At 43.1% G+C, this 26,491-nt stretch overlaps 1 protein-coding gene and 1 pseudogene across 2 annotated transcripts; one reads left to right on the top strand and one right to left on the bottom strand.

Moving 5' to 3' along the window:
- Nucleotides 1-428: 428 nt before the first annotated feature.
- LOC101036234 (interferon-induced transmembrane protein 3 pseudogene) lies at nucleotides 429-7,060 on the bottom strand (annotated as a pseudogene).
- A 2,186-nt stretch (nucleotides 7,061-9,246) lies between these two features.
- GPRC5D (G protein-coupled receptor class C group 5 member D) lies at nucleotides 9,247-21,926 on the top strand. Of its 2 annotated transcripts, XM_003934534.3 has the most exons (4): nucleotides 9,247-9,404; nucleotides 11,380-12,319; nucleotides 19,625-19,692; nucleotides 21,394-21,926. In XM_003934534.3, exons 2-4 carry the CDS (start codon nucleotides 11,425-11,427, stop codon nucleotides 21,463-21,465), a joined length of 1,035 nt encoding a protein of 344 aa, XP_003934583.1. In that variant the 5' UTR covers nucleotides 9,247-9,404; nucleotides 11,380-11,424; the 3' UTR covers nucleotides 21,466-21,926. The 2 variants fall into 2 exon arrangements, with proteins under 2 accessions (XP_003934583.1, XP_010343408.1); XM_010345106.2 differs by lacking the exon at nucleotides 19,625-19,692 and having other exon boundaries at nucleotides 9,248-9,404; nucleotides 21,394-21,453.
- Nucleotides 21,927-26,491: the final 4,565 nt, after the last annotated feature.

Raw genomic sequence — 26,491 nt, forward strand, 5'->3', positions numbered from 1 at the left:
TAGATTCAAGTGGAGAGGAATTAGACCCCACCTCTCTTTGGGAAGAATGTCAGATAATTACAGCCACCTTTTAAAATTCCTGCCTTTTGATTCCTTAAAATGTGTTTAACGTATTAAAGTGTATTATACAGCTGAGTGCAGTGGTTCACACCTGTAATTCCAGCAATTTGGGAGGCCAAGGTGGAATGATTGTTTGATGCCAGGAGTTCAAGACCAGTCTGGTATAGTGAGTTTCTGTCTTCACGAAAAATTTTTAAATTTTTTTTTCCAGAAACACGTGCACTTTATTGAATGCCATTGTAGAAAAGTGTGTGAGGATAAAGGGCTGATACAGAACTCGGTTCCGGGGGCAGGGAGAGGAATGGAAGATGGAGTACGTGAGATACAGGTCATGGGCAGAGCTCCTGGCTTGGAGGCTGCCTCCTGCTCTATCGATAGACATGGAGTTTCAACACGGGGATAATGATGAGCAGAATGGTCATGATGATGCCCAAAATCAGGGCCCAGACATTCAGGCACTTGGCAGTGGAAGCATAGGCCTGGGCCCCGTCAGGTCGCCAACCATCTGCCTGTCCCTAGACTTCACGGAGTAGGCAACCGCTATGAAGCCCAGGCAGCAGGAGTTAATGAAGAGGGTGTTGAACAGGGACCAGATGACAGGGTCGAGCACGGAGGTCTCGCTGCGGATGTGGATCACGGTGGATGTCGGGGGAACAGGGTTGTGGGGCGCCCCCAGCACAGTCACCTCGTGCTCCTTCTTGATCATCTCATAGTTAGGAGAATGGCCAGTGTTGACAGGAGTGAAGAAGGTTTGGACAGTGTGGTTCAAGGTGTCCAGGGAAGACCAGCTGTGGTCAGGTTGCTGGATGGTTCTCAGTGAGCTCTCCCTTTCCACCGTAGTTTGGATTTCTCCAATTGGTTTTTAAGACAAAGTCTCGTTCTGTCGCCCAAGCTAGAGTAATGGCATGATCTTGGCTCACTGCAACCTCTGCTTCCTGGGTTCAGGCAATTCTCATGCCTCAGCCTCCTGAGTAGCCTTGGATTACAGGTGTGCACCACCACAGCTGGCTAATTTTTGTATCTCTACTAGAGATGGGGTTTTGCCATGTTGGCCAGGCTAGTCTCAAACTCCTGGCCTCAAGAGATCCACCCACCTTGGCCTTCCAAAGCACTGGGATTACAGGTATGAGCTACTGCACCCGGTCTAAAATTTTTTTAATTAAAAAAATATATTAGCTGAGCGTGGTGGTGTGCACCTGTAGTTCCAGTTATGCTTGAGTCCAGGAGTTCAAGGCTGCAGTGAGCTTTGATCGCACCACTGAACTTCAGTGCCAGTGCCAGAGCAAGACCCTGTCTTAAAAAAAGAAAAAGAATACGCTGCGCCCAAATCAGCTAAATGTGCACTTTGACTATCCAAATACCACTTCCAAAAATGTTTGCCATAGGAGAGAGCTTTTCAATTTAACAAAATCCAAATCTTATTTCTGAGTGTTTTTCCTCATGGTAACCAGGACTTTGATTATGTGTAGTAAGTGGATATGGTCAGCTTCAATATCTGACAAAATATTTCTACAAGTTTTGCCCATTGGCATCTCATTTGATTTCAATAAATCCATGAAGTTCAGCAAAATTTCTTTAGGTGCCAAAGCCTCATGATGAATAAACCAGGGCTGTTATTAGTTGTTTGTTTGTTTGTTTGTTTGTTTTTTAACAATATTAATTCTGCCATATTTTCTGGTTTTATTTGTTGTCAACACACTTTTTTTTACTTTTTTTTTTTCAATTTAAATAATATTCAGTGTATGGCAATTCCTCAAAGAACTAAAAACAGAATTACCATTGGACCCAGCAATCCCATTACTGGCTATATACCCAAAGGAATATACATCATTCTACCATAAAGACACACGCACATGATTGTTCATTGCAGCACTTCTCACAATAACATACACATGGAATCAACTTTCAACTTAAACGCGCATCAAGGACAGATTAGATAAAGAAAATGTGATACATATACACCATGGAATACTATGCAGCTATAACATAAATGAGTTCATGTCTTTTGCCGGAACATAGCTGGAGCTGGAGGCCATTATCCTTAGCAAATTAACGCAGGAACAGAAAACCAAATACCACATATTCTCACCTATGATGGGGAGCTAAATGATAACAGCTTATGAACACAAAGCAGGAAACAATGGAGACTGGGGTCTACTTGAGCGGGACGGGCGGGAGGAGGGAGAGGAGCAGAAAAGATCACTACTGGGTACTGGGCTTAATACCTGGGTGGTGAAATAATCTGTATAATAAACCCCTGTGACAAGAGTTTACCTATGTAACAAATCTTCACACGTACCCACAAACCTAAAATAAAACCTAAAAATCAAAAAAAAATAATATTCAATAAGCAATATACTTTTCCAACTGAGAGATTATATCTAATCCAGTTGAGTGTAAAATAAAATTTAAGGTCGGGCGCAGTGGCTCACACCTGTAATCCCAGCACTTTGGGAGGCTGAAGCAGGCTGATCACCTGAGGTCAGGAGTTCAAGACCAGTCTGGTCAACACAGTGAAACCCTGTCTCTATTAAAAATACAAAAAAAAACTTAGCTGGGTGTCCTGGCACACACCTGTAATCCCAGCTAATCAAGAGACTGAGGCAGGAGAATCACTTGAACCCAAGAGGCGGAGGTTGCAGTGAGCCGACATTGTGCCATTGCACTCCAGCCCAGGCAACAAGAGCAAAACTCTATCTCAAAAAATAATAAAATAAACTAAAATTTAAACAACACAATGAATTCTCCATAAAAATTGTCTTGTCAGTCATATCTGATCTGATTGAAAGTGTTGGCAACTTGCAATATCAGTGCTTTCTTCATTAAGTCGAATCACAAAATCTGTACCAGGATGTAATTACATTTAAAAACATTCCCTCTTATTGTTCTATAATAGTATAGATTTGATGAGACATTACGGGTTACTAAAAGGTGTAATTTTCAATTTTTCAGCTGATTTATCATTTTATCATCAAAAATCTCATCCATCCTGTAAGAATAATTTTTGACAGCTGCATGACCCATTTTTTTTTTTTGCTCCTAATACACTACTAAGTAGGTGATTATAAGGCTCTTTCATTAATAGTAGTTGACAACTTATAAATTATTAATAATCACATGTAATTTTCCTTTGGAAACATTTTCTTGACTTATTGACAAGATATTATGTTGTCTTTCCAGGCATGTTTTTTTATTTTGAAGGTTTTAAGCTTTCAATTATAAAAATTTTATTGTAAATTACATGTTGAGTCTGTCATTTTTGTTGTCTTGCATATTTTATAAATCACATTTAAATAATCTTCACTATCAGATCTTGCATATATTTTTTCCATTTTAGAATGCAACTCAAATAAAATAAAATAAAAAATAGTATTCTCTTTTGGGTTTTGGTGGGGGGAGTTTGAGACAGAGTCTCACTGTGCCACCCAGGCTGGAGTACAGTGGTGCCATCTGGGCTCACTGCAGCCTCAACCCCCTGGGCTCAAGTGATCCTCCCACCTCAGCCTCTTGAGTAGCTGGGACTACAAGTGTGCACCACCATGCCTGGCTAATATTTGTATATTTTTATAAAGATGGATTTTTGCCATGTTGCCCAGTCTGGTCTTGAACTCCTGGGCTCAAGAAATCTGCGTGCCTCAGCCTCCCAAAGTGCTGGGATTATAGGAGTGAGCCACCACGCTTTATTAGAGTCAATATTTTCCTCAATATTGTCAAATTTATACTTCCAGATGCACAACAAATTCTTCATAAAAATTGTCTTGTCAGTCATAGCTGATCTGACTAAAAGTGTTGGCAATTTGCAACATCAGTGTTGTGATTAAATTGAATCACAAAATCTATACCATACTGTAACTGCAGTTAAAAAAAAAAAATTGCCTCTTGGCCAGGCATGGTAGCTCTCACCTGTAATCTTAGCACTTTGAGAGGCCAAGACAGGTAGATCACCTGAGGTTGGGAGTTCAAGACCAGCCTGACCAACATGGAGAAACCCCGTCTCTACTAAAAATACAAAATTAGGTTGGTGTGGTGTCGGGTGCCTGTAATGCCAGCTACTCAGGAGGCTGAGGCAGGAGATTCGCTTGAAACCAGAAGGCAGAGTTTGCAGTGAGTCAAAATTCTGCCGTTGCACTCCAACCTGGGCAGCAAGAGTCAGACTCCAACTGAAAAAAAAAAAAACAATTGCCTTTAATTATTCTTTAATAGTACAAGTGTCAACAAGCTGAACTTGAATATACCTCTATATTTTTATATCACCTGCTTTTTTCTAATAATAAAGCAGCTCTGTATAAGAGAATGTATACTAGTTCAATTAAAGTGTTATAATAGCTACAAACTGAAAAAAAAAAAAAAAAGTAGAATGACTTCTATTCCAAAAAATACCCTGACACTCATAAGTGACACTCAGTTGAGAGTCTTGACAATTTGCTAATCAATTACTACGGCACTTCACAACAAATTGCACATTACATCAATATCAAATTAAACCGTGCAATGTTCACATCCTGATAGAAAACTGATCAAACTATGCATCAAATACCAGAAAACTGAATAACATACCCAGGGCCAGTGATATAATTTCTGGAGCCAAATGCAAAAACAAAAATATGCAGCCCAGACTGGGTGCAATGGCTCACACCTGTAATCCCAGGACTTTGGGAGGCCAAGGCAGGTGGGGCATTTCAGGTTAAGAGATCAAGACCAGCCTGGCCAACATGGTGAAACTCCATCTCTACTAAAAATACAAAAATTAGCCAGATGTGGTAGCATACACCTGTAATCCCAGCTACTCAGGAGACTGAGGCATGAGAATCGCTTGGTTCAGGAGACAGAGATTGCAGTGAACTGAGATTATGCCACTGCACTCCAGCCTGGGAGACAAGGCTAGACTCTGTGAAAAGAAAAAAGAAAAGAAAAGAAAAGAGGGAAGGAAAGAGAAGGAAGGGAAGAGGAAAGAGAGAGAGAAAGAAAGAAGGAAAGAAAGAAAAACAAAAGAAAGAAAGAGAAAGAGAAGAAGGAAAGAAAAAGAAAGAAAGAAAGAAAGAAAGAAGGGAGGGAGGGAGGGAGGGAGGGAGGGAGGGAGGGAAGGAAGGAAGGAAGGAAGAAAGAAAGAAAGAAAGAAAGAAAGAAAGAAAGAAAGAAAATATGCGGCCCTGCTTGGAAATGAACAAGTCCATTCCTTATTTCTTTTTTTTTTTTTTTTTTTTTTTTTTTTGAGACGGAGTTTCGCTCTTGTTACCCAGGCTGGAGTGCAATGGCGCGATCTCGGCTCACCGCAACCTCCGCCTCCTGGGTTCAGGCAATTCTCCTGCCTCAGCCTCCTGAGTAGCTGGGATTACAGGCATGTGCCACCATGCCCAGCTAATTTTTTGTATTTTGAGTAGAGACGGGGTTTCACCATGTTGACCAGGATGGTCTTGATCTCTCGACCTCGTGATCCACCCCCCTCGGCCTCCCAAAGTGCTGGGATTACAGGCTTGAGCCACCGCGCCCGGCCGTCCATTCCTTATTTCTAAGGTCTCACTGTTCCAACCCACAGCAGACAGATGAGCCCAGGTGAGGGACGGCAGTAGTCACAGAGCAGAAGTGGAAATGGGGAAGCTAGCCGGGCAACCCAGGGTGGGTGGCCAAAAACCTGTCTCAGGAAGGAGGGGAGGCCATGGAAGGCAGGGTGGGGTGTGAGTCAAGGCTCGAGCCTCAGCACATGCTTATGTGCCCTGCCCCACTTCACTTACCAAACACAAATTCAAAGATGCAAGTATTAACAATTTCAATATGGCAACCACAGGGTAGCAGATTCCAAGCACAGGGCCCTTCTGAGTGGGGTTCCCCATGCAACTGCACTGGTTACACCCTGGTGACGCCAGCGCTGGAGATGCCAGTGAGCAAAAGAACAAACGAGCTACCTCTGACCGACGCATCCTGTCCCACACAGACTGTCCTCACATGGCCAGTCATGATAGCTGCAGGATGAAGAATATGTGAGGCGCTTTCACATTCTTTTTTTTTTTTTTTTTTTTTTTCCGTTCTGGTCAAATCATGCTTAAGGGCTCACGTCTCTCTAAAAGCCTGTCCTTATAAGGTGGGAAGAGTCGGGAGAAGCTGCCTGGTACAACAGCAAGAATATGGCCAGGAGACAAAAAACCCTGGCCGTCGTCTTCAGCATTCCTTATGGTAAGCACATCCCTTCATCTCTGGGCCTCTGCTTCCTTATTATTAAATTCCTCATGTTGTAACACTGGCTTCCTTATTATTAATTATTAATAGGGGTTAGGCTAGGTAACCTTTAGCATTCCCTCCAGCTCTGTTTCTGTGAGAAGGAAACAACATAAATAGGTGTTTGACATAAGGCGTTTGGTGTCCTGACTGTTTTATTTCCATTTTTATTGGACTCATTGCCATCGGTGTATTTTGATTAATCAAAGCCATATCCGAGCTGTTTGTTCTGATGTGATCTGGCATAGAAGCCAAAAGAAATGAGCTGTGAGTCATTCAGATGTGTGCAGGCAAAAGGCCCCTCATATCTTTAAGGACTAGCTGCAGATGGGTCAATTCTATAATGCTAGATTTTAAAATAACAATAATTACTACCTGGGACACAGACTTTTATCTAAGGTGCTCAAAGGGCTTTGTGGTCATTAACCCGTAAATCCACCGGCCTCAAGCCATCAGGAGCTCAAGAGGAATCTCCTTAGAAGACAAGCAGACCAGAAACCAAAACATCACAAGGAGGAGGAATAACAACCACGACTAAGCAGCAGGAAGCAGGTGGGAGGTGCCAGATCAACAGAACAGTGCTCCTGGAAGAATTAAATGGAAAATCCTCCTGTGATCCTGCTGACTGACAGCAGTTTAACCACTCACTAGACTCTTGGAGTGGATGCTCATGGATGTCATATTTCATCATCCAGAAAATCCCTTTACCCTTAATGTAAATGTTAGCCTTCACAGCTTCAGAAAGGCGGCTGTTACACCCAGAGCAGGTGAAAGGGAGCACTTTCATCCCTCGGATTTTCTTCTCTTATAGGAGAAAACGGCTTGTTGAAGTTAAGGAATCTCTAAAGATAGAACACCACTTCAGAATGATTTTGTCAAGGGTTTGTTAGTTTCTCAGTTCTTTGCAGGTGCTTTCCATAAATACACATCTGTTGAAAAACTGTACCGCTATAAAGGACCTTCTGAAGGGTCTGGAATTTTATCTTTAGAATCATTCCATTCATCAAACCAGCCATCACCTAGAAAGTCGTCCACGTGGGAGCAGGTACTATGGGGACAGAAAATGTGCAAGCTGACACCCAGGCAGCTACAAATGCAATCAGGAGATGACATTAATTCAAATAACATAAATGGAGACACTTCTTATTTATTATTCATTTATTTCAATTCATTATTACTTAATATGTATTCATAAGTTAACTAATAGGCAGAAAACAGGGGTTCTGTGAATTTGAATAGAATAGACCCCAAGCCTTACAGAGTTCCTGGTGGAAGGTGATCATCGCGGGTTAGAATGATGAGGGAAGGCAGGAAGAGTCATAGAGGAGATAAGATGAACAAAATCCTACAGGGAGGGAAAGGATTTGGGTCAAAAACATGATAAATGGGAATCAAGCAAAAGGCAGTTTGGGACAGGCTCATCTAAGAGAAGGTGAGCAGATAGGAACTTATTTTTTGTGTGTGAGGCTGTGGGAAAACCAAGTGGGCTAAATCATAGATCCTAGAGATGTGAAGGAAGTACAGGTGAACAAGAAGGGCAGAGCCAGATCACAAATGCCTTGAAACTAAACAAGCACTGATTCGAGGTCTTCAGCAGTCCCCTGTCAAAATACATATATTCAGGGGCCGGGTACAGTGGCCCATGCCAGTAATCCCAGCACTTTGGGAGGCAGAGGCAGGTGGATCACTTGAGGTCAGGAGTTTGAGAACAGCCTGGCCAACATGGTAAAACCCTGTCTCTACCAAAAATATAAAAAACTAACCTAGCGTGGTGGCATGCACCTGTAATCCCAGCTACTTGAGCGGCTGAGGCAGGAGAATCACTTGAACCTAGGAGATGGAGGATGCAGTGACAGAGTGAGACTCTATCTCAAAAAAAAAAAAAAAAAAAAACATATTCAGGAAAAGAATCAAGGTGTAACTCGGAGATGGCGGAGGTGGTTGGCAGGTGTAGGCTGGACACTGTGCTGTGCTGTATTTTGTGTCACCATACGAGAAAAGGAATATGGTAGTCCAGTATCAGCCGGTGACTTTTAATTGTCAGTTCTTTATCTCAGGGCCTAGAAAAGCCCCATGGAACGAGACCCAGAGCAAGAAGGAGAGGAAGAATGAAGGAAAATTATAACCAAAGCCTTGAGCAATACTAGGGCTGGCTGGTGCAGGTAAGAGTTCACCCGCTGTGGGAAGCCTGGGCCTGAGAAAGGATTTTCAAAAGAAAGGAAAAGACATTAGTAGAGAAGACAAATTTCCCCTGACTTGTCACAGTTTTGCCTGCCACTGGCCGTTTTAATGCCAGAAGTAAGCAAAACCACCCTCCCTTAGTGAAACTCTCATTACCTGTACTTTGTTGAATGGATGCTCTTTTGAATGAAAATAAAAATATGAGGGCCAGGCACGGTGGCTCACACCTGTAATCCTAGCACTTTAGGAGGACGAGGAGGGAGGATCATGAGGTCAGGAGATCGAGACCAGCCTGGCCAACATAGTGAAATCCCCGTCTCTACTAAAAATACAAAATGTGGTGGCACATGCCTGTAGTCCCAGCTACTCGGGAGGCTGAGGCAGGAGTATCGATTGACTCTGGGAAGCAGAGTTTACAGTGAACTGAGATCGTGTCATTGTACTGCAGCTTGGGTGACAAAGTGAGACTCCATCTCAACAACAACAACAAAAATCAAGATATGGGAAAGTCTCCAGAGATGGCTTTTAGGGACTAGGTCAGAAGAAGGACGAAGTATCCTGGTGTGAGTCACCTGAGGGCCTCGTGTAGCTTCCCTGAATGTGTTGGAAAACACAGGGAAGAAACCGTCTTTCCTAGATTTCCCCTCGCTTTCAGCTTTACACCCACTCCCTAAGGCCAAGGTGCTTCTGGTCAGCAGTAGAAAAAAAAAAAAAGGACTGTTCTCCCCAAGGAAATCTCTGTAGAAAAGTTGCTGTGAAATGGGAGGAGGTGTGTCTTTTTGTCCTTCCGGTTCTTTTTATAGAGACTGCAGGAACCTCGATGAGAGCCTACGGTTCTTCCGCCCATTTAGGGAGAGATTAAAGAAGCTGAGGTTGGCTCTTTCTTACTCATTGGCAGTTACAACCTCACCAACACTACAGCCTCAGCTTCCAGAGTGGACACGGAGAAGGTAAGTCGGAATCAGGGGGCCATACCCTCAGCTGTAACCGGGGTCACTCCAGCCATCTGGTCTGGGGATAACTGAAGGGAAGTAGAACTAAGGAGTATTCAATTGCAGTGGAGTTGTTTTTTTTTTTTTTTTTTTTTCAAATGAATGTAGGGTTTTTTTTTTAGACAGAGTCTAGCTCTGTCACCAGGCTGGATTGCATTGGCACGATATCGGCTCACTGCAACCTCCGCCTCCCGGGTTCAAGTGGTTCTCTGGCCTCAGCCTCCTGAGTAGCTAGTACTACAGGCACGTGCCAGCATGCCCAGATAATTTTCGTATTTTTGGTAGAGATGGGGTTTCACCATGTTGGCCAGGATGGTCTCGATCTCTTGACCTCATGAACCACCCGCCTCAGCCTCCCAAAGTGCTGGGATTACAGGCGTGAGCCACTGCGCCAGGCCATGGGATCTTTTTCCTGGGCGACCTCAATCAAGACATAGACTTCGGTACTTAACTGTTCAAAAAGGTATTTAAAGAAAGGGACCATTTTGTACAATTCTTTGATGAACAACTAATAGGTGTTTAATTACAACCTGTTGCATTGTATTGACTTGAACTAAAAGAAGGAACAGTCATTAAAATTACTGGGAAACTTTATTCCCAGTAATTCATCTGCCTGTCTCCTTTATGCAATGCATCAGTGTCTAGAATGATCCAGTGATCCCTTAATGTTGGCAGTCCTTGTTCTGGAGCCTGATGTAACCAAATTCCATCAATCATGCAAACATTGTCACACACCTCCTTTTATGAAAAAGAGTTTGTATTAGCTTTCAAAAAGCCTTGGAAATTGGGATACACAAATGGACATATTATCAAGTGAAGTCTGTTCAGCTTTTCTGAGCAGGACGAAGCTAAGATAGTTTTGAGGGGTTTAGGTTGCCTTTATCATTTCCTTTACTGGCATCCTATATAAAACTCTTACAAATTTGGGGTAATATACTATGATGGCATTTCCCATCCCCTTAGACTATGTTTGCATATATCTCTGAATTTTTTCCCTGTAGGGAAGCTTAGCATTTAGATAAGTAGCAGGAGTCCAACAAAATGAGGCTCTGGGCAGTGTCCTAGGGACAATTTTGGTAAAGATATTTCTTTCATATGCCCAGGTGTCCTCATTTCAGAATGAGACATTACAGTGCCCTGCATGGACCACCCAATAGGCATTCTTGTAGGTATTAGGTTGGTGCAAATGTAGTTGCCATTCTTGCCATTACCTTTTTTTGTTTGTTTGTTTGTGTTTTGTGTTTTTTGTTTTAAGACAGGGTCTCACTCTGTCGCTAAGGCTGGAGTGCAGTGGCGAGATCTCGGCTCACTGCAACTTCTGCCTCCCGGGTTCAAGCGATTCTCTTGTCTCAGCTTCCTAAGTAGCTGTGACTACATGCATGTGCCATCATGCCTGGCTAATTTTTTTAAGTATTCTTAGCAGAGATGGGGTTTCACCACGTTGGCCAGGCTGGTTTTGAACTCCAGACTGCAAGTGATCCACCCACCTCGGCTTCCTACAGTGCTGGAATTACAAGCGTGAGCCACCATATCCTTGCCTTATTTTTTGTTTTTTTGAGACAGAGTCTAACTCTGTCACTCAGGCTGGAGTGCAGTGGGGCAATCTCGGCTCAACGCAATGTTAGTCTCCTGGGTTCATGCGATTCTCCTGCCTCAGCCTCCCGAATAGCTAAGATTACAAGCATGCACCACCACACCCAGCTAAGTTTTATATTTTTAGCAGAGATGGGATATCATCATGTTGGCTAGGCTGGTCTTGAACTGCTGACCTCAAGTAATCTGTCTGCCTTGGCCTTCCAAAGCGCTCGGATAACAAGAGTGAGCCACCATGCCCACCATTCTTGTCATTACTTTTAATAGCAAAAACCACAGTTACTTTTGCACCAACCTAAGAGCTGCAGAGCTGTCAATTTGTCTCATGCTTTTTCTGCAGGGCATCAGAAAACCATTCTCGTGAGGTCCACACCTGTAAGTCACCATGTACAAGGACTGCATCGAGTCCACTGGAGACTATTTTCTTCCCTGTGAAGTGGAGGGACCATGGGGCATCATCCTGGAGTCCCTGGCAATACTTGGCATCGTGGTCACAATTCTGCTACTCTTGGCATTTCTCTTCCTCATGCGAAAGATCCAAGACTGCAGCCAGTGGAATGTGCTCCCCACCCAGCTCCTCTTCCTCCTGAGTGTGCTGGGGCTCTTTGGACTTGCTTTTGCCTTTATCACCCAGTTCAATCAACAGACTGCCCCTGTACGCTACTTTCTCTTTGGAGTTCTCTTTGCTCTCTGTTTCTCGTGTCTCTTAGCCCATGCCTCCAACCTGGTGAAGCTGGTTCGGGGTCGTGTCTCCTTCTCCTGGACGACAATTCTGTGCATTGCCATTGGTTGCAGTCTGCTGCAGATCATTATTGCCATTGAGTATGTGACTCTCATGATGACCAGAGGTATGATGTTTGTGCATATGACACCCTGCCAGCTCAATGTGGACTTTGTTGTACTCCTGGTCTATGTCCTCTTCCTGATGGCCCTCACATTCTTCGTCTCCAAAGCCACCTTCTGTGGCCCGTGTGAGAACTGGAAGCAGCATGGAAGGCTCATCTTTGTCACTGTGCTCTTCTCCATCATCATCTGGGTGGTGTGGATCTCCATGCTCCTGAGAGGCAACCCACAGTTCCAGCGACAGCCCCAGTGGGATGACCCGGTCATCTGCATTGGCCTGGTCACCAACGCATGGGTTTTCCTGCTGCTGTACATTGTCCCTGAGCTCTGCATTCTCTACAGATCGTGCAGGCAGGAGGGCCCTTTACAAGGCAATGCCTGTCCCGTCGCAGCCTACCAGCAGAGCTTCCGAGTGGAGAACCAGGAGCTCTCCAGAGGTACTTTCCTGGGGAATTCAGGGAGCAGGTCAGATGTGGGATGGGTGGCTTTATAGTTCAAGCATGGAGATGCACACTCTCAGAATCAAGGTTAATTTTTTATGGAAAATGAGTTCTTCCAAAACGTAGAGCTTCATGGGGAGTGACCAAGACATAAATGAATCAAAGGCCCTAAATAAAAAGGGTGTGACTCTGAATGTTCTTACTGGCTACGGAAAGACATCCACTATTAAATGAGTTAACCAGCCCTAAATCAGGCCTGGACCATGCGATTTTGCATGACATCTAATGCTAAGTCCAGATATGTTGGCCGTCAAGTGCAAAAGCCAATGCTGGCAGCAGTGATGGACATCTTAAAATTTTGTCTTAAAGCTGATTTGCCCCAACATAATCTAAAACTGATTCACAGGACTCATCAACTCATTAAAGCCATAAAGCCCAATCACTTCTGGATTGCAACTTTTCAAACCATTTACTGTTTAAAATCCTTCAAGGTTTACAAAAAGCAAGAGGAAGAGCCATTACATCCTAATTCTAAGTAAAGACTCAGATGTGTGATCATTAGGAGAAAGAAAGTAACTTGCTTATGTGACATTTTCATAATACTTTCTGGGTCATATTTTTATCCAAGCCACCTGACTACATGTTGTTAAGGAATAAAACACATTATCCGTGGCAACAAGGATGCTTGGACCCCAAAAACCTGGGGGGAATAGTGGCTAATTTCAGTTATCTGGAAGTATGTCAAAACTCATTAATTCCTTTTCTGAAACATCTGGGCTATTATCCAAAACCCAATATCATAGTTTTACATCAATTTTTATGTCTTAATAGGCATCTGATTTCTCACATTTTATTTCTAATGTGTAACGATGATGTTATTTTATATATTGTATAGCACACATAATGCTCAGCAGGCTCAAAAAAAATTCACATAAGCTTCCTTTTAAGTATATACACTTTTTTTGAGCTGTAATCTATGACTAATTGCACATTCAAATTAAATCCTGTTCAGATAAATGCATCCATTAATTCTTTTCAGTTCAGTTGACCAAAACTTGGAAATTGACACTACACATTTTTTCGTATAAAAGTTTTTCATTGCTTGTTGATGATGCATAATCACATCGCTGAGGCTTGTGGCAGAATTGCAGAGTCAAGCTTTCCTGAAAATACTTCCCATAGTTCTCACCAGAAGATAGAACTTCTTGTGTTTGTTTTTGTTGCTGCTGCTGTGTTTCCAGGAAACAGAAGTCAGAGCGAAAAAAATTCTTAGAGTTTCACAATAAACCAGAATACACTGATATTTGTAATGATCAATATTCCATACCCCACAAAATACCAGCAAGTGCTGAAAGGGTTCAAAGGAGTATGTTAGTTGAAAAGCAAGGGTTTGCAAAAATCTGATGATTTCTGGTTTGGCCAGGAGTATACTATTACTCAAGCAAAGTTAGAAAATCCATTTCTGAGCAGGAAATAGTCTGCCAATGATAGTCATGATCAATGTAACTTGAAATTTTGTGGAAAAAAAATCAATAGTGTTGTAAAGAGCATATAGATTGGCTGGGCTCTGAGGCTCAAATCTGCGATCCCAGCACTTTGGGAGGCTGAGGCAGGTGGATCACTTCAGCTCAGGAGAAAGAAGGGAGGGAGGGAGGGAGGGACGAAGGAAGGCAGGAAGGCAGGAAAGAAGGCAGGAAGGAAGGAAGGCAAGAAGGAAGGAAGGGAGGGAGGGAGGGAGGGAGGAAGGAGGCAGGGAGGGAGGGAAGGAAGGAAAGAAGGATTGCTCTCCAAGATTGGGCAAAATAACCAGAAGCTTAAGCTCAGAAAGTAAAATCAGAATTTTGATATTTGTACCTGGAAGAAATACAAATATCAAAATTTAGAGGAACGATTAAAACTCAATTAAAAGTGCAGGATTCCACCTAGCTAGGAAAAACATACAAATAGATACAAAATGGGTAAGAGCTAGAGAAGTATAATAACAATAACCTGAAACGTCCCAAGTGTTATGGTAGGCCATGAGCTGATAGCAGGGAAGCAACTTACTACTGACTTTGCTTTTGTTTGCTCAAGAAACAATCATGGCACTGTATAAACAGATGCGTGCTCAGCAAGAACAACTGTGCCATTGTACCCAGCATCGGTTAGTCTCCAGCTGGGACACCCACTGATCCACTAACGAGAAGTGTGGGGAGCTTGGGGAGGCTTGGCAGAACCCCATAAAGATGATTAAAGGATTTAATATCAGACCTGTGTGGAAAGGTGAAGACAGTGAGAATGAGATGGTCATTCTTAAGCTCTGTGTGCTTTATCAGACTATCCAAGCTCTCTCTTGAAATTCTGTCCCATTTTGTTTGAGTCCATGAGGCATGCATTTGTGATGTGACGCTTCTGACTAATGCTGTTTGTAGCTGTGATTCCAGTCACATAATTATTTGATTTACCACTGGGTTATGAGAATAGAATTATTCAGTAAAAGGAGAGTAAGAAAGGGGTGCCTAGCTGAAAATTTCACAAGCATGGCTGGGCCCAGTGGTTCACGCCTACAATCCCAGCACTTTGGGAGGCCAAGACGGGTGAATCACCTGAGGTCAGGAGTTAGAGACAAGCCTGTCCAACATGGTAAAACCCTATCTCCATTAAAAATACAGAAATTAGTTGGGCATGGTGGTACATGCCTGTAATCCCAGCTACTCGGGGGGCGCTGAGGCAGGAGAATCACTTGAACCTGGGAGGCAGAGGTTGCAGTGAGCAGAGATTGTGCCACTGCACTCCAGCCTAGACAACAGAGCGAGACTTCATCTCAAAAAAAAAGAAAAAAGAAAAAAGAAAATTTCACAAGTATGAAGAACTCTCCCCAAGAGGTGATCTTCCTGTTTTCCCCTCTAGCTAAAGACAGTGGGTGGAAATGGACCCAGAGGCATGAGAGATTTAGATTAAATATGAACGTAAGAGTTGGTGGACAGAAACAGATCAGCAAAGGGGATTAAGAATTTCATTTCCCTGGAATTCTTTCTAAAGAAGATTAGGCTTTATTCTTCTCAAGTGGCTTATGGACTTAATTTTCAGATACAAAAACATCTGGATGGAGAATGAAAATGCAATCAAGTGTACTGTAGGACTCCAAACAAATGGGTATAAATATTATTTGCCCTGTGTTATAAGTGTGTCCCTGAGAAGCTGTATATTGATTGGACTTTGAAAAATCAGTTGGCTTCAACCAAAATCTTGAGCCAAAAATATAGATACATGCTCTTACAGTATTTGATTGAAATTTAACATGCTCATGCTTGTAATCCCAGCACTTTGGGAGGCCAAGGTGGGCAGATTGCGAGGTCAAAAGATCGAGACCATCCTGGCCAACATGGTAAAACCCCATCTCTAAAAAAAAGAAATTTAAAAAAATTTAAAAATTAAAAAAAAGAAATGTAACATGCTCAACATAGTGTTAGGTACAGGAAACTTCAACAAAAAGATTAGTGTAAAGAATTTGTGTAGATGTAAATGAAGCAATTAAAATGCAAAATAAAAATAGAGATGTAATTCTGAAATTACTTTTGATGTTTAACTACTTCATTTACATGCACCTGGGATTATGGTTTTGGGTTTTTTTTTTTAACATACTCTTCATTAATTAGATTAGTTGATGGATATAATACTCGTTTTATATTTAATTTGGAGTTGGTAAGTTTTGGAATATTTCTCTTCCTGAATAAATGGTAACTAATCTCCAAAATAAATAAATAGAATAAAATTAGTAGGTCTTTTAATTGAGAATCTTAAATGTGATATAGTTTGCAGAAATCTTAAATATGGTAGAATATCAGCTATGAATTGTTTTATGAGGGGAAAACTCTTCTAATTATTGCCTGCCTTATCTGTTTTAGACTAATTAGAATATCGTTATATCAAATTTGCTAACAGCAAGACCTATCTGTATTTGAAAGTGTCTGCTAGGTGTGTCCGAATACTTTGGGAGGGCGAGGCGGGTGGATCACCTGAAGTCAGGAGTTCAAGACAGGCCTGGCCAACATGGTGAAACCCCGTCTCTACTAAAAATACAAAAAATTAGCCAGGCATAGTGGCAGGCACCTGTAGTCCCGCTATTTGGGAGGCTAAGGCAGGAGAATTGCTTGAATATGGGAGGTGGAGGTTGCAATGAGCTGAGATCACACATTGCACTCCAGCCTGGGCAACGAGAATGAAACTCCATCTCAAAAAGAAAAAAGAAAAGAAAGTGTCACGTTACTGTGGGCGTTTTTCCATCCAGTGTTTGGATGCTTACAGACAAAGCTCCTAAGATTCTTTTTGAAAATATTAGATAATCAATGAGTCTACATAATATAAAAATGAGTCAACGAGTATAAAACAAGATGAACCAAGAGAACACTATTTCTGCAAACATCAGCCCTTCTGGTTGTTTCCCTAGCAAACTCCAATTTTTGCCAAATATAGCCCTTTTGGATGATTCTCAACATTTTCTCCTCAAGGCACACTCACCTTACCAGGGAACATCCAACTTAAAAGGTCGCAGCTGGTGTCATTTTTGTTGGTTCTTTCATGCACGGAAAGTTCTTTTTTGTCATTCTCAAGTTACAGGTCACAGAGAGAGAACTAGCTTAAAGCAGGGAAGAAAACAGTGGGGTCATGGGCAGGATTTGTTTGGTCTAAGGACAGATAAGTCAAGGATGATGACGTTCATAAAGATTCAGAGAGCTTAGCTGGATGTGGTGGTGCAGGCCTGTGCTCCCAGCTACGCAGGAGGCTGAGAGGGGAGGATCACTTGAGCCCAGGAGTTTAAGGTTGCAGTGAGCTAAGATCGTGCCACTGCACACTCCAAAAAACATTAAATTTAAATTAAAAAAAAAAAAAATTCAGGGAGCCAGAGCATAATTGGACAGCAAGGGGCAATGGAAAGAGTGCAGGATCGGGCCTCACGTGCCCAGGCTTCGAGATTCCGCTTCTTGCCAACTTTAAGACCAAACTAAGGTCCTCAAGCCCTAGGAGCCTCAGATTCCTCATCTTTAAATACTGCTCATCACGTCCCTCCCTGCCTCCTCGACAGATAAATAGAAGGTCTTACTCAACTCAGACTTCCTGTCACACAGGTGCAGATTTAGTGTAAAAAAGCCACTCAGCCTTTTTGTAAATTCATGAACTATAGCTAGAGCTGGAAGACTTGGGCTTTTCTAACTGATGATCTGGTTTGATAAGAATGATGGATGAAAGCTGGTTCCCAAGAGACTGAGTGTGAAGGAGCCTTGTTATGACACAAGGAGCAAAGTTGAGTCAAGGATTCGGTTTATTCTACCATAAAGGAAAGAATTTCTTTTCTTTTCTTTTTCTGAGACGGAGTTTCGCTCTCGTTACCCAGGCTGGAGTGCAATGGCGGGATCTCGGCTCACCGCAACCTCCGCCTCCTGGGTTCAGGCAATTCTCCTGCCTCAGCCTCCTGAGTAGCTGGGATTACAGGCACGTGCCACCATGCCCAGCTAATTTTTGTATTTTTAGTAGAGACGGGGTTTTACCGTGTTGACCAGGATGATCTCGATCTCTTGACCTCGTGATCCACCCTTTTCGGCCTCCCAAAGTGCTGGGATTATAGGCGTGAGCCACCGCGCCCGGCCTGAAGGAAAGAATTTCATGTATCACAGCATCCAACTGCTTTAAAAAAAAAAAAAAAAAAAGCCACTAAAAAGAGGATGTCAGAGCATCTATTCTAACTGCAGCACCACCACCAATAATCATATACAAAGGATAGCTCATGAGTGTTTTCTATATAGCATGCCCCGTGCCAAGGACTTTATATAATATTTTTATATAATCTCTAAAACAGTCCTATGAGATAGACTTACTGTTATGACTGTCATTATTCCTCTTTTATTTCCATCAGGTAACAAAGGTAACAAAAGGTTAAGGAACTTGGCCTGGGTAGGTAACACAAATGAGAGAGCCAAGCGGTCCTTCTCCAGGGTCTATCCACTCAATACGAAGCCCCTAAGTGTGAACGCTACTGACATGGTTATGTCTATGATCATCAAAAAACAACTAGGTACCCAGCAAGTGCCTGGTCTTAGAGACAGGCACAACTTCTGTCTTCACAGAGCTTATAGTCTGGTTGAGGAGATAGCCATTAAACAAATACCTATGTCTGTGATTATCCTATGACAATACAGAATTGTCTCAAGTGATCTCTTTTACTATGCCAGATTTTAAAAATTGAATTCAGGCCATATGTTGTGGCTCAGACCTGTGATCCCAGCACTTTGGGAGACCAAGGTGGGAGGTTTGAGGCCAGGGGTTTAAGATCAGCCTGGAAAAATGTTTTTTTTTTTTTTTTTTTTTTTTTATTCATTTATTTTTTTTGAGACACAGAGTCTTGCTCTGGCACCAGGCTGGAGTGCAGTGGCAATCTCAGCTCACTGCAACCTCCGCCTCCTGGGTTCAAGCGATTCTTCCGCCTCAGCCTCCCAAGTAGCTGAGACCACAGGCACGTGCCACCATGCCCAGCTAATTTTTGTCTTTTTAATAGAGATGGGGTTTCCCCAGGTTGGCCAGGATGGTCTCAATCTCTTGACCTCATGATCCGCCCACCTCGACCTCCCAAAGTTCTGGGATTACAGGCATGAGCCACTGCCCCCGGCCTAAAATTTTTAAAAATTGAATTCAAGCTTATGGAGAATCAAGCTTAAAGGGACTGCTGAAGAGTGAGATATCCAAGGTCACATAGGTAATACTGAGAGAGCAAGAACTGACCCGGAGCTAGTGCTCTTCCAACGCCAGTGTGCTTCTCCTAAACCCTCAGATGCTACCCATGCCTTCCACATCAACTTTAAATGAACTCCTTTAAATCATAAACTTTTTCAATAACAGCCACAACTGAGAATTCCTCTTATTTATTTATTTAGTCTCACTGTGTCGCCCAGGCTAGAGTGCAGTGGCACGGTCTCAGCTCACCACAATCTCTGCCTCCTGAGTTCAAGCAATTCTACCTCAGTCCCCCAAGTAGCTGGGATTACAGGTGCACGCCACCATGCTAGGCTAGTTTTTGTATTTTTAGTAGAGACGGGGTTTCGTCATGTTGGCCAGGCTAGTCTCAAACTCCTGACCTCAAGTGATCCGCCCGTTTTGGCCTCCCAAAGTGCTGGGATTACAGGCATGAGCCACAGCTCCCAGCCTGAGAATTCCTTTTAAAGAGTGGAGAGCCTGTTGGCAAGCCATGGAGTTTTCCTGTAGTCCTCGTGTGCTGTTTCTACGTGACTCTCAGACACTAACCCAGCCCTTCCCTCCTTTGGCTTTCAGCCCGAGACAGTGATGGAGCTGAGGAGGATGTAGCATTAACTTCATATGGTACTCCCATTCAGCCGCAGGTAAATGTACTCACCTACATGCACCCAGGAGGGATGGATCTAGCAAGCACTCCTTCCTCAGGACAGCCTCAGGCTTCGTTTCTAATGGTTTTGCTGACCTGAGAGCAGAGAGGCAGGACAGGAGCATCCCTAAAGGCATGTGGAGCTTGAGCCACCCAGATTTAAGCCAAACCAGGTGGCACAAGACAGCCTTCACCCAAACCCTCCCAGTCTTCTCCGCCACCAACAATATAGCAGCATTCTGATGCAACTGCGTGTCCCTGGAAAGAAAGGGCAGCTTGAAGTTTTTGTGTGAAGGTGAAGAGGAGCAGGCTCACCGAATTTTGCTCAGGATGGTAGAGGTTTGCAAATACGTCTGAGTGCCAGGTTTGCTTTTAGTAGCAGTTGTCTGAACCTATCACCTGAGCCCCACTGACTGCCTCTCTGAGTCACTGTCTCTCTCCAGCAGCCCAGGCTGCCCTAAGAACTGGGCAGGATCTGTCACCATCATCTGGATGCCCAGATGGATGAACAAATTGTAATCCTTTCAGGCAAAAACAGAGGGAGCACTGCTGAGTAGTTTGGGGGTAATTCACATTTAGGCTGTGAAGCTTGAAGACATACAAATCTAAACAGCCAAAAATATCACATTGAGACACAATTCTTACATTATAAGGATCAAAAGTAACTAAAACCCCAGCATGAAAGTCACACTCAGATCAATTGTTCAATTAATTTACGAGGCCACTAACTAAGCTACCCGCTCTGGTATGTTATCTGAGACTTTGCCTTTTCCTAGAATGACACATGGACCAGCCCATAGCTATATCATGTGCTTTAATCAACCCTTGGGAGGGCATTTACATAATGAAAACATCTTTATTATCCCCTCCAAGAGTTTCTTGGATTCATTCCAATTTCCAGTGATCAGCTATTCAACCTTGCTTGCAAAAAGATTCTTGTTCATGGCTAGGGAGTAGCCTGGTAGGGTCACTACTTTTCTTCTTTTGTTATTGACAAAGAATTAAATGAAGGTGAGATAATAATACTTCAAAAATAACTTTAGGGCTGAGCACAGTGACTCACGCCTATAATTCCAGCACTTTGGAAGGCCGAGGTGGGTGGATCACTTGAGGGCAGGTGTTCAAGACCAGCCTGGCCAAAATGGTGAAACCCCGTCTCTACTAAAAATACAAAATTAACCGGGTATGGTGGTGCACACCTGTAATCCCAGTTACTCAGGAGGCTGAAGCAGAAGAATTGCTTGAATCTGTGAGGCAGAGGTTGTAGTGAGCCCAGATTGCACCACTACACTCCAGCCTGGGTGACAGCATTTCAAAAAACGAAAACAGGCCAGGCGTGGTGGCTCACACCTGTAATCTCAGCACTTTGGGAGACTGAGGTGGGCGAATCACAAGGTCAGGAGTTTGAGACTAGCCTGGCCAACATGGTGAAACCCTGTCTCTACTAAAGACACAAAAAATTAGCCAGGTGTGGTGGCACGTGCCTGTAATCCCAGCTACTCAGGAGGTGGAAGCAAGAGAATCGCTTGAACCCTGGAGGCAGAGGTTGCAGTGAGCTGAGATCTCACCACTGCACTCCAGCCTGGGTGACAGGATGAGACTCTGTCTCAAATAAATAAATAAATAAATAACATAAATTTGGAGCATATCATCCCTTTAGGTGCTCAGAAAGTTCATCATGGCTTTTCTTCCTTTCCAGACTGTTGATCCCACACAAGAGTGTTTCATCCCACGGGCTAAACTGAGCCCCCAGCAAGATGCAGGAGTATAAAGCTACAGGAAACAGGAGTAAACCCAGCAGAACATCTTGAGTGGCAGAGCCTGGATAGGCCACCAGGGCCCATAGAGTCACCCTGCCAACGAAGAGTCAGCACATCCCTCCTGCTGTTTCCTGACTCTCCATCCTCCTGGACCCTCCACCAGAAGACCGCCCTTTCAAGCATAATTACAATCTTGCTGGCCACCCTACCTTGACTGTGTCTCTTTCTTCATTCATGTAACTGCAAAATTCCCTTTCTTAGCAATGCTGGAAAGAATTGGTGCCTCTTATTCATAGAACTGAAAGACCCTGCCTGAAGAAATTAAGGGCATTCTGATGTGACAGCGAGGTTAGTAGTAGCTTACCACTGGATTCCGTGTCTGGTCAATTTTTAAATTGTGCTGAAAAACACATGACATAAACTTTACCATCTCAACCATGTTTAAGTATAAAGTTCAGTAGTGTTCATCATATTCATGCCGTTGTGAATGTTCTAGAACTTTTTTGTTTTACAGAACTGAAATTCTCAATCCATTGAACGACTCGCTCCAGCCCCTAACCAACACCATTCTACTTTTAGTTTCTGTGAATTTGACTATTTTAGATACCTTATGTAATAGAATCATACGGTATTTGTCTTTTTGCGACTGGCTTATTTTTCCTGGCATAATGTCCTCAAGGTCCACGTCACATGTTGTAGCATGTCACAGGATCTCCTTTTCCAGGCTGAACAATAATCCATTTTATGTCTATTCTACATTTTCTTTATTTGTCAACTGACATTTGGGGTTGCTTTCACCTCTTGGCTATTGTGAATAGTGCCGCAACGAACATGGGTGTGTAAAAATCTCTTTGAAATCCTGCTTTCAATTATTTTGGTGTATACCCAGAAGTGGGATTGCTGGATCATATAATTCTATTTTTAATTTTTTGAGGAACCTCCATACTATTTTCCACAGTGGCTACAGCATTTTACACTTATCAACAATGTACAAACAATTCCACTTCCTCCACATCCTCACCAACATTGTTATTTCCTGGGGTGTTTTGTTTCTGGTTTACAATGGCCATCCTAATGAGCGTGAGGTATCTAGTAATTTTTTACAAAGGAATTCTTTTTTTTTTTTTTTTTTTTTTGAGACAGAGTCTTGCTCTGTCACCAGGTGCCAGGCTGGAGTGCAGTGGCACAATCTTGGCTCACTGCAACCCCTGCCTCCCAAGTTCAAGCAATTCTCCTGCCTCAGCCTTCCCAAATACAGGTGTGTGTCACCACGCCCAGCTAATTTTTGTATTTTAGTAGAGATGGGATTTCATCATGTTGGCCAGGATGGTCTCAATCTCTTGGCCTTGTGATCCGCCCCCCTCGGCCTCCCAAAGTGCTGGGATTACAGGCCTAAGCCACCACGCCCGGCCCATAAAGGAACTCAAAATACGATAGGCCAGAATTGCCTACAAAAGTTAAAGCCGAATCCTCAGGATCACAATTGGGTGGTTTAAAGAACATGACATTGCCATGGACTTGCAAGCCGGCAGGCTTTCTCTCCTGGTGCCACCTCCCTGTGACAGCTACTTGGGCAGCATGGTTGAGGGCATGACCTGCTTTGCTGAGCCAGTAATAGCAAAGGAAGAGCCACCCCAGTAGATGCTCATAAAGAATTTTATGTGAACATAAAAAGCATAGTCTGCCCATCTTGAGTTTTCTAATGAGCTGGTGTCTCTGTGCTAATTGTCTTGCCTTTGTTCCTCATCAGCTCCACATTCTTCTCCATTCTTTCATCTGCCCTTAATACTCATTTGTTATCTATTACAACAATAAGAGGACAAGAGTCAGAGGTGTGCCTCCAGAAGGGTCCTGGGGTCTGATTCAGCCCTCCCACCTTGCAGATGAGAGAATATGACTTTGGAGAACAGAATGACTTACCCAAAGCCACACACTCATTAGTGGTGAGCCAGATTTTCTGACTCCTAGGCCAGTCCTCTTCCCTGTCCACAAGGCTCCTCCATGCTCATATTTCTGTATGAGCAAGTAAGGTGTGTTCCCCTTGAGAACAAATGAATACTCAGACCTGTGAGTGTTGAGTGCCTGCTAAGTGAAAGCATTCTGAAAAATAACTAAGGCTCTATACATGCAAGAGAGCGTTTTTAATGGCCAATGGGCAGCGTAAATTGTTCAATAGCAGTACATATTTCCTGAGCATCTGCAAGGTACCAAGACCATTCTAGGGCTCAGCCCCAGACAAGGCACACAATGCTGCTTTGGCAGGGCTGGCATTTTCGTTGGGGAAAGTATACAATGCAGAGAATTTCAGGTACACAACTCCTTTGTTTTACAGATAAAGAATAGAAGGGACTTGCCCAGTATAACATGGCTTGTTAGCAGTAGAACCAAGACCAGAATCCAGATTTCCAAACCCCTATCCAGTGCTCATCTCTATGCAATGTTCTATTCCAACTTTTTTTTTCATTTGAGTCAGAGTCTCACTCTATCGCCCAGTCTGGATTGTAATGGTGCGATCTTGGCTCACTGCAACTTCCGTCTCCTGGGTTCAAGCGATTCTTCTGCCTCAGCCTCCTGAGTAATTGGAATTACAGGAATGCACCACCACACCCAGCTAACTTTTGTTTTGTTTTGTTTTGTTTTGTTTTGTTTTGTTTTGTTTTTTAAGTAAAGATGAGGTTTTACCATATTGCCAGGCTGGTCTTGAACACCTGACCTCAAGTGATCCACCCACCTTGGTCTCCCAAAGTGCTGGGATTACAGCATGAGCCACCAAGCCCAGCCTATTCCAACATTTTTATATATGTCCCTGCTGCACTAAAATTAGCTGCTGTTTTTCAAAATCTGTGCCATAAGCAATGTGGTCAGCACAACCCAGGACCTAGTAAATGACCAAAGTGTTTGACCTTCTGCCTTATTGATAATGAAAAACAGAGAAAAATTGTTTAAGCATTAAGCAATGCTCTAGTCTATAGATTAGGTGACATCCATGTGAAGGCCCTAATTTGAAAGGTAGAAACAAGCCTTGCAAACTTCCACCTGTTCTGAAAGAAAACCATTATGACAGATCCTCCTGGTGTTTATCCCAATAATCATAATGGTACCTTAAACATAATTTTGTTTTGTTTTGTTTTTTTGAGACAGAGTCTCACTCTGTTGCCAAGCTGGAATGTAGCGGCGTGATCTCGGCTCACTACAACCTCCGCCTCTGGTGTTCAAGGAATTCTCCTGCCTCAGCCTCCTGAATAGCTGGGACTACAGGCACACACCACCATGCCCAGCTAATTTTTCTATTATTAGTAGAGATGGGGTTTCACCATGTTAGTTAGGATGGTCTCGATCTCTTGACCTCATGATCTGTACACCTCAGCCTCTCTTGGCAGCAGGGACATATATAAATGCTAAGATTACAGGCATGAGCCACCACGCCCAGCCAATTTTGTTTTGTTTTGCCAGCAGGAGATGTTTCTATAAATTTGGCTGACAAATTTTTAGAAACCCATTGAAGCCATGTACAAGGGCCTAATACTGTCTCCCAAAATGTTTTTTCTAAAATTGATGAAGGTTAAAACTGAACCCCTTTTACCAAACTGCCTCTGAAATTTACACCACAATTTTATCTAATTTTAGACTATATGTTAGTTTAGATTTGGGGGGTTGTAGGTTGCAAGTGTTGCATTCAAACTGTTTCAGCAATGGAGTTTTACTTTAAAGTTACATAAGACAGGGAAACAAAACTTCCTCAAGATACACAGTACAGCCACTCAGCTGGCCTCATGGAGAGTATTCACTCTCACACTGAGAGAGGCTTGCTGTCTCCCGCAGTCACTTCTATGCTTTCTCTGCTTCCTTTGGTGGGTATTTTCTTTTATCTGCCCATAAGCAGCTGACTGATGATCTCCCATGTCATCATTCAGCCCTTCTCTTAGGCTGAACCATCCTGTGGATTGGCTGCCCGTGGGTCCAGCACCCACCACTGGTCCACTCAGCTGTGCCTCGCCTGGTCATATGGGACAGATCTTGGTCACATCTGCCTGCTTCCTCTATGGGAAGCTATGGAGATAGAAGTGTTCTCTGAGGAGCATGCACCATGAGTAACCAATATAGGAGACATTCATCGGGAAAAATACAAAAATATAATTTTATAAAATTAGAGAATACTTTTTTTTTTTTTAGACAAGATCTCACTCTATCACCCAGGCTAGAGTACAGTGGCTCAAGCCATCCTCCCACCTCAGCCTCCCAAGTAGCTAGGACCACAGGTGTGCCCCACTACACCCAGTTAATTTTTGTATTTTTTGTAGAGACGGGGTTTTGCTATGTTGCCCAGGCTAGTCTCAAGCAATCTACCCATTTTGGCCTCCCAAAGCACTGGTATTACAGGAATGAGCCACCATTCCCAGCCTACGGAATATTTTATGAAAATACAATAAAATTTATTTCAAGTTTATGCAGCAATTCACATAAAGCGAAAAACTGTGAACTCTCTAAGTAAGAGAACCATGAGGAATCTGCTTTAAAAAAAAAAAAAAAAGATTTTCCCAGGTACTTGGCAGGCAGGAGGATCCCCTGAGCCTAGTTGTTCAAGGCTACAGTGAGCTATGATCATGCCACTGCACTCTAGCCTGGGTGACAGTGAGACCCTGGCTAAAAATTAAAAATAAAATATAAAGCTATTTATGGTTAGCATTTTGTACTCAATTACTCAATTTGGCAAGTATTATTGAAGATCTAAACTCATTTACTTTTTTGTTGTTAATAGAGATGAGATGGCCAAGCACAGTGGCTCACGCCTATAATCCCAGCATTTTGGGAGGCCAAGGTGGGTTGATCATGAGGTCGGAAGTTCAAGACCACCCTGGCCAAGACGATGAAACCTTGTCTCTACTAAAAATACAAAAAAAAAAAAAAAAATTAGCCAGGTGTGGTGGCAGGCACCTGTAATCTCAGCTACTCAGGAGGCTGAAACAGGAGAATCACCTGAACCCAGGCGGTGGAGGTTGCAGTGAGCCAAGATCGCACCACTGCACTCCAGCCTGG

This window comes from Saimiri boliviensis, chromosome 7 (assembly GCF_048565385.1).
Source record: "Saimiri boliviensis isolate mSaiBol1 chromosome 7, mSaiBol1.pri, whole genome shotgun sequence".
Taxonomy (NCBI): Eukaryota; Metazoa; Chordata; class Mammalia; order Primates; family Cebidae; genus Saimiri; species Saimiri boliviensis.

What these genes read in the sequence shown, in the direction of transcription:
- GPRC5D (XM_003934534.3), top strand. Translation starts at nt 11,425, where the DNA reads ATGTACAAGGACTGCATCGAGTCCACTGGAGACTATTTTCTTCCCTGT. An exon ending in GAACCAGGAGCTCTCCAGAG is followed by an intron (nt 12,320 to 19,624) that starts GTACTTTCCTGG and finishes TTTGGCTTTCAG; the next exon opens with CCCGAGACAGTGATGGAGCT. An exon ending in GTACTCCCATTCAGCCGCAG is followed by an intron (nt 19,693 to 21,393) that starts GTAAATGTACTC and finishes CTTCCTTTCCAG; the next exon opens with ACTGTTGATCCCACACAAGA.